The 14,712-nt window shown below is 44.2% G+C and overlaps 1 protein-coding gene across 1 annotated transcript in view; it reads right to left on the minus strand.

Annotated features, from left to right (window-relative positions):
• FEZ1 (fasciculation and elongation protein zeta 1) overlaps nt 1–12,562 on the minus strand; it is a 58,133-nt gene extending 45,571 nt beyond the window's left edge. Inside the window, exons 1-2 of the mRNA XM_066254994.1 lie at nt 12,430–12,562; nt 5,848–6,192 (exon numbers count right to left, since the gene is read on the minus strand). Coding sequence (XP_066111091.1) covers nt 5,848–6,158 — 311 coding nt within the window. The 5' untranslated portion in view covers nt 6,159–6,192; nt 12,430–12,562. The remainder of the gene's footprint in view (nt 1–5,847; nt 6,193–12,429) is intronic.
• Nucleotides 12,563–14,712: the final 2,150 nt, after the last annotated feature.

Genomic DNA, 14,712 nt, shown 5'->3' on the forward strand with positions numbered 1-14,712 from the left:
CTGCACACTTTTCAGTGACCTTGAAACTATTCACATCCTTAAAGCAACAACTGAGAACTCTCGCTAACCTTTTAGGGAGCAGCAACTTTTCTCTTCAGAGACTTCATCACCATAGTCTGGATTTTATCTCCTAATTATAGATTTTTAGTGACAATTTCCTAAACCTTTATCTCCTTGGGATCTCAAACCATTCTTTCTCTTTCAGGTTTTGTCCAGGTTTTCTTCTTCCTTTCTGAGGTATTTTTTAGCTTTTGAAGTTTATAAACAACCTAAAGATAGAGTGACTCCCATCTCTTTGTAATCACTTGCATATACTTCCTATCTTTATTCAGTGCCCATTTAACAATAATAACAATAGCAGCCAACACTTAAGCACTTCCCATAAGCCAGGTACTATTCTAAATGCTATGTGGATTAATTCATTCACTCCTCACAACTCTGTGAGGCAGATACTAATGAGGAAAAACTGAAACCTAGAGAAGTTAATTTAACTTATACAAGTTTACACAGGCGGTAATGGCAGAGGTGGGACTTGAACCCAGGCAATAGAGCTCCAGCGCCTAAATTACTAACCACTTAACCCTTCCAGTTCCTGATGAATTTTATGATTGACATGACTTCAGAATACTATACCAAGTTTCAAATCACAGCAATTCAGAAACTAGCTCTGCAGGAAAAATCTATAACTGCATTGTTCTGGATGGTGTGCTTTCATCAATCTACAGAAGATGAATGGCACGGGCAGCAGGGCACATGCTTTCTGTCTGCATCTCCATCCCGAGAAGGTTAAATGGAAGGCAAGACAGAACACTGGGAGGCAGGCAGTCACAGGAACGAGGCGGTGGTAGGAGGGAAAGCACAAAGCTTGCCTCTTCTGTGAGGAAGAGAGTGGGAAGGGCTTTCTCCCCAGAGATGCTAACTTGCTGATGGTAAGCAGGATCCTTAGAAATGGACATATTCCCTTTTATAGGTACCGTGAGGGGAGCTGTAAGATTCCACTTCCCTGAAAGGCATCCTGCTATTTACTCTTATCTTGGGGAAAGGAGACTTTGAAAGCTACCTAATCTACCTTTTATCAAAGAACTAAGGTTAAACAGGTTGCTTCAATTCCAGACATGCTGCCATGGCACCTGAGATTCAATTTGCTCTCACTCCTTACAATAACAGAAAAGGATTTTTAGCTGTTTATGTTATAGCTTGGGCTTAGATGCCTGCAGAATTGAATAAATGAGTTTTCACCAGAGGGCTAGGGATTTGGGAAAGGATGCTAGCAGAGGATGGACAAACCAAACAGAATGGGTTGTGATAATACACCTAGACAGAAACTCAGTCTAAAACTGGCAGCATAGCCATCTAGGCTACATGAATACACACACACACACACACACACATCTATATACCGATTCCTGATAATATGGTAGACAGGGTATAAGGCTTATTAGAATTCCAATTTGGTACCCTTTCCCTTAATCCCCTCTAGGCTGTCTACAGCCCTTATTTAGTGATTCATTCGTATCTAGTCATGTCAATATCCATACTTAGATGTGTGTTGGTAACATGAATACACTTTTGCAGTTAATACTTAGGAATAATTAATTATTAGCAAATGAATGACTTTGAACAACTTTTTAGATTCTTTAAAATGCTTAAATAGAATTAGTACTATCTCTGCCTTCTAAGGAAACTGAACTCTAAGAAGAGAATTAACTTTCCTAAGAATCACAGTTGTCTGTCATCTTTTCCTATCTGGCTACTGGATATATACCTTTCTTCAACTTTTTTTTCCCTTTCCTTTTCAAGTGAGAGGAGAGGTGTTAGAAAGACAGACTCCTGCATGTGTCCCGACCAGGATCCAACTCACAACCCTCATCTGGTGCCATGTTTGCAACCAAGCTATTTTTAGCACCTGATTCAGAGGCTTTATGGAGCCACTCTCAGCTCCCAATCAAGCTATGACTGCAGGAGGGAGGGGAGAGAGAAAAAGAAGAGGGAGGAGGAGAGTGGAGAAATAAATGGTCTCTTTTCTTATGTGTCCTGACCAGGAATCAAACCAGGGGCATCCACACACTGGGCTGATGCTCTACCACTGAGCCAACCAGCCAGGGCCTTGTCTTCAACTTAAAATGTGGCTGACTGCATGCCATTTATTTGTTATTTAACATCACCCTTAACCCCATAATTCCATCTGAAGAACAGAAAAACTGTCCTTTTTCTCACATATTTGGCCCCTTTGTCTCTGGAACACTTGTAAGAGGGCTGATAGGGACCCTAATGAGGCAGGAGGTAGGGCAAGAACTGTCCATTAATATTTTTTATTGTCCCCTAAGAAGCTCTGGGCCTTGATTCAATCTCTTAAAATATCACACATAAGCAAAGAAGAGATTCTGAAATAGTTTCTAAATTTTGAAATAGGAGATAGATATTCAAATTTGACTCATTTAATGCCCCCATGCCCTGATGAATCAGAGATAAATTGTTATATAGCCAATTCCCTATATTGGCTAAACAATTCCAAATGAGAATTAAAGAAGTAAAAACTTCGCCTGACCAGGTGGTGACACAGTGGATAGAGTGTTGGACTGGGATGTGGAGGACTCAGGTTCGAAACTCTGAGGTCATCAGCTTGAGCATGGGCTAATCTGGTTTGAGCAAGGCTCACCAGCTTGAGCCCAAGGTTGCTAGCTTGAGCAAGGGGTCACTCCGTCTTGCTGTAGCTCCCCGGGCAAGGCACATATGAGAAAGCTATCAATGAACAACTATGGTGCTGCAACAAAGAATTGATGCTTCTCATTTCTCTCCCTTCCTGTCTGTCTGTCCCTCTCTCTGTCTCTCTCTGTCTCTGTCACCAAAAAAAAAAAAAAAAAAGTAAAAACTTCAAAGGTAATCACTGCATTTGCTTTATGACTTGTGCTTTCTTTAAGGAGGTTAATTTGACCAAAATTTTCATTGCTTTTGTTTTAATGTTCTATTATTTAGCTCTATCCCACCCAAAACACTTTTGATTCATTTGTACATGAAATATCCCTCCAAATATTAAACCTAAGCAAGTTTATTAGAACAAACACTAGAGCTATACTTAGGAGAACTGGAGTCAGGTTAGATATTAAATTATCTTTTTCTTTCACCTCATCATAATTTCATTGTTGAAATATCTGAATAGCTGTCTATAAAACAAAGTATGTAATTTAATTCTGATTTTTATTCTAAGTTGTAAAGATTTAGATGCGCACAGTGTTAATTTCTCTCTTCCCAGGTTCCTCCCTCTATCTATACCATCCCCAAATCATACTTTATCTCTAAGGAATTATTCAACCTTTGGTCTTTCAGCTGAGTTCATCAATGAGGCAGGCAAGTCAGAAAAATCAGGATAAGACCAATAATCCCCTGACACGGTAAATGATCTTGAGTGGCCTCTGCTAATGTGCTCGAAGAGGGGAAGAGCCTGCTCACTGGGCCTTCAGCCTTAATGAGGCAGATGGGCTTCTGTAGGGCAGAAATGATTTGTTAGAAGCAACAGGAATTGGACACATCTTAAAATGTCATTTTCAGAGCACAACCTGGGTAAGACAAGAAATTAGGTTCTTAGCAAGTCCTTAGTCCCGCTTCGTCAAGATCGAGCTCTGGAGGTTTCAGAGATGAGAACCCACGCAGTCAGCTAGAGTCAGTGACTAGCCCAAGGTCACACAATGAGTTAGTGCGAGTATGAAAATTAGAATTCATTGACTTTATATTTCTAGTTCATTGACTGGTGCAATGAACTAAAGTGAAAAATACTCTGTATACACGTAATAAAACCCCATAGTCATCACTTTTTTTACTTAAAAGAGGAACAAATTATAACAGGATCAGCATCTAAAAAGAATCAGTTTGAAACTAAAAGTGGAATCAGAGCACACAGCCCACAGTGATGTACTGGTCACCAGAGGGACCTGTTCTTATGCCCATGCCTTCCGGCTAGCATTGATTAAAAAGAAAAGACAGAAATGGGGTAGACTTAGGAATATTTTACATATACCTACAAGGCTAGCTAACTATTATTGCTCATCCAATTCATTCAATATTCAATATTTCACTCAAAAAATATTATTTGAAGCCATTGCTGATTAGCTCAGTCAGCTAGAGCATCATCCCGAAACACCAAGGTTGCAGTTTTGATCCCCAGTCAGGGCACATATGGGAAGCGACCAATAAATGCACAACTAAGTGGAACAACAAAGAGAATGCTTCTCTCTCTCTCCCCCCCCCCTTTCCTGTCTGTCTCCTTCCTTTCTCCTCTCTAAAATCAATCAATTTTAAAAAAGGAATAAAAGCCTGACCTGTGGTGGCGCAATGGATAAAGCATCGACCTGGAAATGCTGAGGTCACCAGTTCGAAACCCTGGGCTTGCCTGGTCAAGGCACGTATGGGAGTTGATGCTTCCAGCTCCTCCCCCCTTCTCTCTCTCCTCTCTCTCTCCCCCCTTCTCTCTCCTCTCTATAATGAATTAAAAAAAAATTTAAAAAAAGGAATAAAAAATATTATTTGATCACTTACTACACACCAAGCACTATATTTGACAGTGGGATGTAATAGTAAGGCACAGATCCACAGCCCTGTATTCGAAAATGCAATAAGCCACCATCTGCCAAATGTGCTCAGGTTCAAACCTCTAGGACATGCCTCTTACTCAGCTGGTTTATGGTCAACTCTTCCCACTCAAGTCCATAAAAAGAGAAACCAAAAGCATAGTTGCTCACAACTTCTATTACCACTACGTGGCATTTCTTGTGTGATGTCTAAGGAACAATTGGTGCATATTTTATCTCCATTGGTAATGCTTGTGTTCTTTATAAATGCTACAAACAGTCTTCTTTAATGTATATGACCAATTACCCCTCCTCAAACAGCTCTTTTCTCCACTACCGTTCAGACCCAAGAAGGTGGCTAGTATGGGAAATAGGGAATCTGCACGCTCAGAAGCCACTTCACCCAGTTTATCCTATTTATATTGTCTGGGTTAGTTCCATGGGCTCTTTGTTCAGTTGGTATATTTTCTCATCTGGATATATCTTAATATTTCTAGATACTATTTCCAGTTGTGAAGGGTTGTAAATGATTTGGAGATGTTCACAATACTGGTGTTTCTTAAAGCAAATTGTACTAATGACAGATTCCTCTGTCACAGTCAATTTTTTTCTAGTCCTTATTTTTTGATATCTGGATAGAGCACCACTGACATAACGAAAGCTGAAGATAGGCCCTGGCCATGTGGCTCAGGGGATAGAGCATCAACCCCGAATGCTGGTGTCCTGGGTTCGATCCCTGGTCAGGGCACACATGAGAATCAACTGTTTGCTTCTCTTTCCCTCCCTACCTGCCTCTCTCTCTCTTCCCCTCTTGCAGCCATTGGCTCAACTGATTCAAATGTTGGCTTCAGGCACTGAGGATAGCCTTGTTGATTCGAGCATTGGCCCCAGGCAAGGTTATGGGGAGGGATATAGATCCTGGTCTGAGTGCAGGTCAGAGTCTATCTCACTATCTCCACTCCCCTCACTTAAAAAAAAAAAAGCTGAAGATAGACAGACCCCAAATTTACCATGCTCCTGAAATTTATATTTTTTGTATCTAGGAAAAACTTCCTATTTCCTAAAATTCCTTCACTCCTTTAAGGTTGCAATTTAAAGAAGCTCTATAGGTGACTATAAAGGGACATAACAAAACAATGTCAGTGATAACCAGGTCCTGCCCCACTGACATAAAAATTCAAGTAATAAGCCATGAACTCAGACAGAAACTAGTTCTATGGCAAGGAGTCCCCAGCCTACAGGGATCGCATGTGAAGCAGAAGAGAGCAACTTAGACTCTTACTCCTCGTCCTGCAGGGTCTCCTCCTCCTCTTGGATCTGGAACTGGTTCTTCACAGGAGCAAGGTTCTCAGTCTTGGCATTGTAGTTCCGAAAACAAACATTGAGCTTCTCATCAAATTCATTCACGAGGTCCTCCATGGACTTGAAGCTGATTATTTCGGAAGAAAAATTCTCAAGCTCAGAGAGCGAGGGGTCCTCTAGATGGTGGGGAGATGAGCCATAAAAGCACCGTGGCTTCTCCTCCCGTTCCTCGGAGCAGCAGGGCCGGAGGTCCTCAAATTCTTCATCCAAACTCACCAGCGGGGCCTCCATTCTTGCACAGTTGAAACTTGCAGGATTCGTTTATCTAGAAGAAATAAAGGAGTTTGTGAGTTTGGATTGGGCCAGCTCTGCCAAGGAGCCATAATCATAGATTCTGTTACTTTGTGTCTTTCTAAAACCAAAGCTCCCCTTTACCAACAGCCATCGCCCATGTCCATATAAATAATACTAATAGAGTAAACTTGAGAGATACATCTGCTTCCAAATCCCTGCTCTAAAACACAAAGCATAGTGGTGAAGTGCACAGCCCCTGGGCCAAACTGCCTGGTTCGCATCTTGCTCTTCCCCTAACCTTAGCAGGTTTATCAACTCCTCTGGGCTTCCTTTTATTCTTCTCAAGACACAAATAATAGCAGGACCTACCTCCAATGGCTGATTAAAGCAGTAAACACAGGAAAGAGCTTAGAACAGTGTCTGGCAGACAATAAATGTCAATAGTCAATATATGTTCATATCTATGTGCTCTGAAAACTGGAAGTTCTTCATAACTTATTTGGTGGCACAACCTGACCTGACCTAAGCTCATCTGGCAACTAAATGTGACCTACATGAAGATAAAAGCTGATTATAATTTTAAGTTATCCTATGTAGTGTCTTTTCCTGTAGAAATATTCATTTTTTAAATTATAGAGATGGCTGCTGCAACCCTTAGGAGATGATATACAGAATATGCACTCTATTACTGCCTTCCAAAATATGAGATAATCTAAATTCTGAAACATGCCTAGCCCCAATGATTTTGGATAGAAATTCATGGACCTGGATATTACTACCTTCATTAATAAATAATAGAAAAATAGAACACTAATAGAGACTTTCAAATAAGAACCTGAGTTTTTCCCAGACACAGAGCATATATCTGGGACTATAGGAATGGGTTAAATGATCTATTATCCTGTAAAAGACTCAACTCTCAATATGTTCCAGAGCCAGAGTCCATAACCACTATCTTGGACACCACTCAGGGAGGCTGCACACTCTGGCCTCCCTTCATTTCCCAACAGATTCCGGCCCTCTTCATACATTGCCTTCAACTGTGATTGATGCATCTGGGTATAACTCCAAGCCCTTCCCCAATTTCTTTTTTTTAATTTTGAAATTAAATGTAATGGGGGTGACATTGATCAATAAGAATACATGGGTTTCAGGTGAACATCTCCACACCATTTGAACTGTTGATTGTGTTGTGTGCCTATCACTCAAAGTCAAATCATTTTCCGTCACCATATATTTTTCCTCTTTACTCCCCTTCACCCTCCACCCTTTCCCAGGCAACCATTTCATTTTTATCTATGTCCAAGAGTCTCAGTTTTATATCCCACCCATGTGGGATATATACTTGTCCCTCTTTACTCCCTTTCTCCCTTCCCCAATTTGAATCTAAATTCCTCGAGGGCACAGACATCCTCTGAATATCCTCCCAGGCTCTTAGCACACTGCTCTGTGGCTCAACTATCAATCAATGTGTTCTCACTGAAAAATGATCTCTCACCCCACTTACAGTTTCTCATTTTCAATTTCAGGCAGCACAAGCATCATCATCTATCATATCCTTCTTTACACAAAACACTTCTTTCCTGTAACACAGAAAGGCAACCCAACTTTTCTCTCCTGTCTCTGAATTTTGATCCAGTTAGATGCTTGAATTGGAATGTACCTGAGGAGAACCAAACAGATAGCAAAGACCATGGATTTTGCCCTAGGAGTGCCGTTCTACATTTCTATCTACAAAGCTGAAATTCTAAATAAGTGTAGCAAAGGGCGTACCAGGTGAGGATCTGGACAACTAACTCTTCCTGGGATTTTACTGGAGTTAAGTCAGTTAGCATAGCATCACATCAAAACTTATTTTGAGTATTTACAGTTTACAATGATCAGACCTTAGAATACAAAAAGATATAAAAGCAGTATGATATCTTGGAAAGAACACAGGCTTAAGAGCCAACAGACCTGCCAATGTCTGGCTCAGTGACAAGCATTGTGGGTTCTGATTTGTTAAAACAAAGGTGTTGGCACAGAGCTAACACCTTTGAAGGTTAATTTTAATAATATATTAACTTAATAATTTAAATACAATAATATATTTAATAGTACATTTTACTTAATCCAGTATATCAAAAATATCACCATTTCAAATTATAATCCATATTTTTAAATATTAATGATCGATTTTTTTATACTAAGCCTTTAAAATTCAGGATATATTTTACATTCACAGTAAGTCTCCATTTGAACGAGTCACCGTTTCAATGCCCAATAGTCACATGTGGCTAGTGGCTACCATATTGGACAACAGAGCTATAAAGCAATGCACAACTATTTTTCAGTCAGGGGTTCTTCCCGTAGGGTCTACAGACGCCAAGAGCTCTTTGAATATAACTGTATTTTATTTGATGCATTTAAAAACTTATTCAGAGAAGGATCCCATAGGTTTCTCTACGTTGCCAAAGGGGTCCATAGGACAGAAAAGATTAGGAATTCCTTAGTGCCAGAGTGAGTTTAGAAAAGATCACAGAATGCAATAAAGAATAGGGGAGGTTTTACTGGTGAGGGTTTGTGTTGATGGAGGCAGGATTCTGTAATGGTGAAGAGCCTGGGCTCCAGGGTTCCATCCTGGTCCTATCACTTCCTAGCTTTGAGACTTTGGAGAAATCATCAGCCTCTTTGTCCCTCGGTTTCCTCATCTATAAAATGGGATTTAGATTGGTACCTACACTGAAGGTTATTTTGAGGAGTAAATGAGACCATCCTCAAAATGCTAAACACAGTAAATGGAATACATAATGTCTGATAAATGTCAATGATTTTAGGAAAATGAGGATAACTTAGTTACATGGAAATGTGGAGAGTGCTCCAAGTGAAAGAAAAACTATCCCTGCTATGACAGTCTATGCTTCAAAATGCTTATTAAATGAAAGAGCTATTGCTGAATGAACTTTATTATCTTTTTTGCTAAGGCACCTGTATTTTCAATTCATTTGGCCAAAGCCTCTTGGATCATGGGTCCCATTTCAAAGAGATGTGAAAATTAATCAGCAGATATTCCAGAAATTTTCATTTCCTTTAAATGTGCACTCTTCTCTAGGAGAGAAGGGGCACTGGAAGGAGAACATGATGCCAAGGGGGTGCTGATTTGAAATGGAAAAATCTATAGTAATTAACCAGCACCAAAAGGGCCATCTAGGACTAAGATTGAGTTTTGGGCATTGGTTAACTGCAAGAATACGCTGAATGAAAGCACCTATCCTCAGCCCTGGCAGGCTCTAGAGAAATGAATTCATCTAGAGAATTATAAAAGAAGAAATAGATATCATAGTTCTAGAGTTCAGAAGCATAATTATAATCCATAATATATTCTGATCTTACTGCCTGGGAGCCAAGAAGTTCTTCATGAATGGCTAGCTGGAGATGATGCTAAAACTGAATGCCTATGCTAGCAGTTAGAAGTCACTGAACACCCAACATGAGCTCAGCATTTTAGAAAGACCCAGACTGCAGCAGAGGAGATGAGAACCAGGCATTCTGACTGGCCCTACCATGGTCTTGAGGAGGGTGTCTGGGTTGAGGCTGACAGCCCCTCTTGAAATGGTAACATTTTCAGGCCCTGACTGGTTGGCTCAGTGGTAGAGTGTCAGCTTGGCATGTGGAAGTCCTGGATTCGATTCCTAGCCAGGGCAAACAGGAGAACTGCCCATCTGCTTCTCCACCCCTCCCCCTCTCCTTTCTATCTCTCTCTTCCCCTCCTGCAGTCAAGGCTCCACTGGAGCAAAGTTGGCCGCAGCGCTGAGGATGGCTCCATGGTCTCCGCCTCAGGCACTAGAATGGCTCCAGTTGAAAGGGAGCAATGCCTCAGATGGGCAGAGCATCACCCCCTAGTGGGCATGCCAGGTGGATCCCAGTCAAGCGCATGCAGGAGTCTGTCTCTCTGCCTCCTGGCTTCTCACTTTAGAAAAATACAAATAAAAAAAATTGTGGCCCTGGCCGGTTGGCTCAGTGGTAGAGCGTCGGCCTGGCATGCAGGAGTCCTGGGTTTGATTCCTGACCAGGGCACACAGGAGAAGCGCTCATCTGCTTCTCCACCCCTCCCCCTCTATTCCCTCTCTGTCTCTCTCTTCCCCTCCTGCAGTCAAGGCTCCACTGGAGCAAAGTTGGCCCGGGCACTGAGGATGGCTCCATGGCCTCTGCCTCAGGTGCTAAAATGGCTCTGGTTACAACAGAGCAATGCCCCAGATGGGCAGAGCATCGCCCCCTGGTGGGCATGCCGGGTAGATCCCGGTAGGGCGCACGTGGGAGTCTGACTGCCTCCCCATTTCCAACATCAGAAAAATACAAACAAAAGAAAAAGAAAAAAAGAAAAGAAATCATAACCCTTTCTCTCTTTCTTTTAGCTCACTTTCTCTTGCTCTTCTCTCTTGGTAAGGTGCCTTTGACCTACAACTGAAATGTGCTACTCTTTCATCCTGGCAGGCTTTGCCCCTGTCTTCACTCACAGCTCATCTTGGAGGCGTCATGTCCTTAAAAGCTAGGGTTAATATAATTGATCGCTTATCCCCTTTCTCTAAACTTCCAAAATCTATCTCTTTTTAAATACATGAAGGATGGCAGAAAAAAGGAACCATAGAAGGGGTTGTCTTGTCTTTTTCTCTTTATCACAGAACTGAGTGCAGATCTGTAATTTAATTACATTCTACAGTCTATACCATTTATTTTGGCTCCCAATAGTAGTGTAATTTGGAAAAGAAAAGTCATCTCGGAATTTAACAGAGACCCAGTAGGAAACATACAAGCCTCTTATGCAGTGTAATGATGCACTGGCCACAGCTTGGCCTGTGGTACAAATTTCCAGTCCCTGTTTTGCTGAGCTGCACAGGGTGGAGTAGAGCAGCAGAAAAATTCACAGAGGCCCCCTGCCATTTCCCCTTTCTCCCCATTACTTGCCCCATATATCAGTTGATTCTGTGTACCCACCTATCATCCCTAGAACCTGTCCTCCATTGATGCACCTTCAGTTTTTCTGTTACTACTTAGCAAAACCCAGTCAATATGCATGATTGTTTGCCTGCGACATCCCTGAGCGGGACAGTGATCTATCCATTGTACTACCCGGCTAGGACCTGTTCACATTTGAATGGAGAGTATTTCATTGCACTTAAGCCAGCAACCCCTTTGCAGTTCTGCTTCCCTCTGTTTCCCCTCCGACTTGAAGTTCTGCTTCCTCCTGTTTCCCCTCCGACTGCTGCTCCATTCGCTCTCACCTCACATTCCCCCGATCTCCGCCCCTGGCCTGTTGGGGTAAAAATAAAGGCTCCTCCAAGCTACACAATGGCTGGCTCTCCAAAAAGCTGGGCTCATCCCGCGGTCCGCACACACAGATTCCACTGGCCCTTTTGGACAAACAAGACCGGGAAACGGGAATGGGAGGGGATTTGGGGTTGTCGATCGACGAGGAGGGAAGAGGTAGGCAAGAGAGAATAGAGGGCTGTGATAATAAACCCCACCCTGAGCTCTGTCCAGCGCTTCGCCCCGAGCTCCAGCGGCCCTGAGCCCACAGCGGGAAGCGCGCCCTCCACCGCATTTGTCCTTTCTCCGACCGGTTCTGTGGTCCAACAATCCCTCCCCAACGTCCGCGGCCAAGGGGCTGACCCTGCAGGAATGCTCGGACTTGGGGAAGGCCTGGAACCCCAGGGAGGGCACAGTAGGGGACAGGGCATGTTATTAGGGCGGAGAAGACTCTGGAGCTTTTAAGGGTGACAGACCTGATAACAGTCTTGAGAGGAGGCACCAACCCACTGTTCCAGTACCACTGGGCAGCGGCCCCCTGCCTCCCTGGCCCCAGACCGCGTGCTCGGGCACACAGACACACATACACACTGTCACACTCAAATACACACATGCACCCCGTACGGGCGCGCTCACGCACAGACATACACTGTCACACTCACTCACACTCACACATGCGCGCACACATGCATCAGGCCTGGATGGGTGGCCCTGCTCTGATGCTGCTTGCAGTGCCCATCGTCCCACGTTCCTGGCCTAGCGCTGCGTCCCTGCTGCGCTCTCGCGAAGGGCCGAGCAGGGAGCGCCCGCCTCAGGGCTCTTCCTTTCCGATTCCAGGATGGGACTGTCCGGGTGCGGGGCTGCGGCTCTCCTAGACCTGCCGGCAGGGAAGCCCCGCTCGCGGGGCCTCTTCACCACCCCGTCCAACCCCCACCCACAGCCGTGGGTCGGTCCGGACCAAAGTCGCCCCCCGCGACTGCACCTGTGCAGGTCCTGGCGGAGGGAGGCAGGTCCCGGAGCTCAGCGGGACACCTCCATCCACAGAACGGCCGGAGCGCAGTGCAGGGCAACAGCGGGGCAGCGGCGGCGGCTGCGGCGAGCTCCCCTGCGCCCCTCCCCGCGCTCGTGCCCGGGCTCCGGGGGCGCGCCACGCTCGGGCTCTCGCCCACTGGCACGCGCGGGACCCATGCGTCATCTGCTTGTTAACATGCATAGCCTTCCTTGGAGCAGGTGGCTGCCCTTATTAATATTGATGAATTAGTGCTCCTTTAACGTCGGCCTTTCTGCTCCCCGTATGAATGTGCAGACGCTCCGAAGATATGCGCGTGCGGTAACTCCCGGTACGGAAACCTCAATGGGCCTGACACTGTAAATTCTCAATAAAAACTAGGCGGTGACTGAGTGGATGGGCAGCTGGATGCCCACAGACTCCAAGATTCCTGGACTTTCCAGGCTTCCCATTCTACTAAACTGGGGCTGAGGTGGACAAGGTGAGGTGGGCAAGATGAGGTGACTACTACCCACAACCCAGTTTGGACCTCAAGCCAAAGGCGGTAAACGCTTTTACCACGCAAAGATGCGGAATGGGAGCTGGATCCCCGCTAGTAAAGCTGAGGCCAGGAGGGCTTGTGATGAGGATAAGTCACCAGGTGATATAAGGAAGGACCCTGAGGCCTTAAGAAAAATTATTCCTCGTTCATTTATCTTATCCACTACGCCTAAGCCTGTGCTTACAGGTGCTTTTGTATGAAATCTACTAATTCATGAAAGCAGACAGTGAAAAATGGGAGAACTGCAAGTATCAATTGGAGGCTCCTGAAAGAGCATGTCTGTTTGGGGAACCCACATACTTTGTCAAGTAATATGAAGGAAGGGAAAGTGGTGAGAGTCTGATAGCGAAATACCTCTGGGCTAAACTGAGAACTTCAGCTCATAGCAGAGGGAGCCTTTCCTTTGCTCATTTTTTCATTCATTACACAAACGTTTCCTTTTTTGTATTTATTTATTTATTTATTTATTATTTATTTATTTTTACAGAGAGAGGGACAGACAGGGACAGACACACAGGAACGGAGAGACGAGAAGCATCAATCATCAGTTTTTCGTTGCACGTTGCAACACCTTAATTGTTCACTGACCGCCCACCCATATGCGCCCCAACCGCGGACCCTCAGCAGACCGAGTAAACCCCCCTCCACTGCTCGAGCCAGCGACCCTGGGCCCAAGCTAGTGAGCTTTTGCTCAAACCAGATGAGCTCTCGCTCAAGCCGGTGACCTCAGGGTCCCCAACCCGGGCCCTCCGCATCCCAGTCCAATGCTCCATCCACCGCACCACCGCCCGGCTTGTTTTTAGATTTTATTTATTGGTTTTTAGAGAGAGGATAGAGAAAAAGGCAGGGGGTGGGGGAGGAGCAAGAAGCATCAACTCCTAGTAGTTGCTCTTCCTCTGTGCCTTGACCAAGCAAGCCCAGGTTTGCAACTGGTGACCTCAGAGTTTCAGGTCGACACTTCATCCACTATGCCACCACAAGTCAGGAGCACAAACATTTTAATCATGAGAAAAAGCCAGCGAGTAAGGTCCTGATGCAGTAGGAGGAAGAGCTGGTCACGCTGACCTCCTGGTGGCACTAAGCACAGAGTTTCTTCCTGTTAGAGTGTAAGAAAAGTAGGTGGTTAGCAGGTCTTTGAGTCTACTTTCCTGGGCAGATATCCAGCTTTGTGACTTGGGCCAGTTAACCTCCTTGAGCCTCATGTCCTCCTTTATAAAGCAGGGCACTTAATAGCATTCGCTCCTGAGGCCTGCTTTAGGGTTAGAGTAAATGTATGTGAAGTATTCCCAGGCATAATGGAAAGCACTGTTTACGTCTTGGCTATTCTTCCTTAGGAGAAGCTTGCAGACACTGTACTAGAGACCTGCCTTCTGTCCCTGTCTTTAAAGCATGGGACTCCCGAGTTTGAGAGAGGTTTTCCAGGAAGTACAGCAAAGTGATAAAGAGCTTGGGCTCTGCAGAGAACTCAACTTCAAACCCCCATGTTCCATTTATTAGCTGGTGACCTTATGCAAGTTAATTACCCTCTTTGAGCCCCATGTGTGTTTCCTTGTCTGTAAAATGGGGATTGCAATAACTACTACAAGGTTGTTGTTGTTTTCAGATTAAACAATATAATACATGCAAAATGCTTAGCATAGTACCTGGCATATAATAAGTATTCAATAAATAAATTCTGTTATTCTTATTTTTGTAAAGATTTGAAGGAACTGGAA

The sequence above is a fragment of the Saccopteryx bilineata genome, chromosome 2 (assembly GCF_036850765.1).
Source record: "Saccopteryx bilineata isolate mSacBil1 chromosome 2, mSacBil1_pri_phased_curated, whole genome shotgun sequence".
Lineage (NCBI taxonomy): Eukaryota > Metazoa > Chordata > Mammalia > Chiroptera > Emballonuridae > Saccopteryx > Saccopteryx bilineata.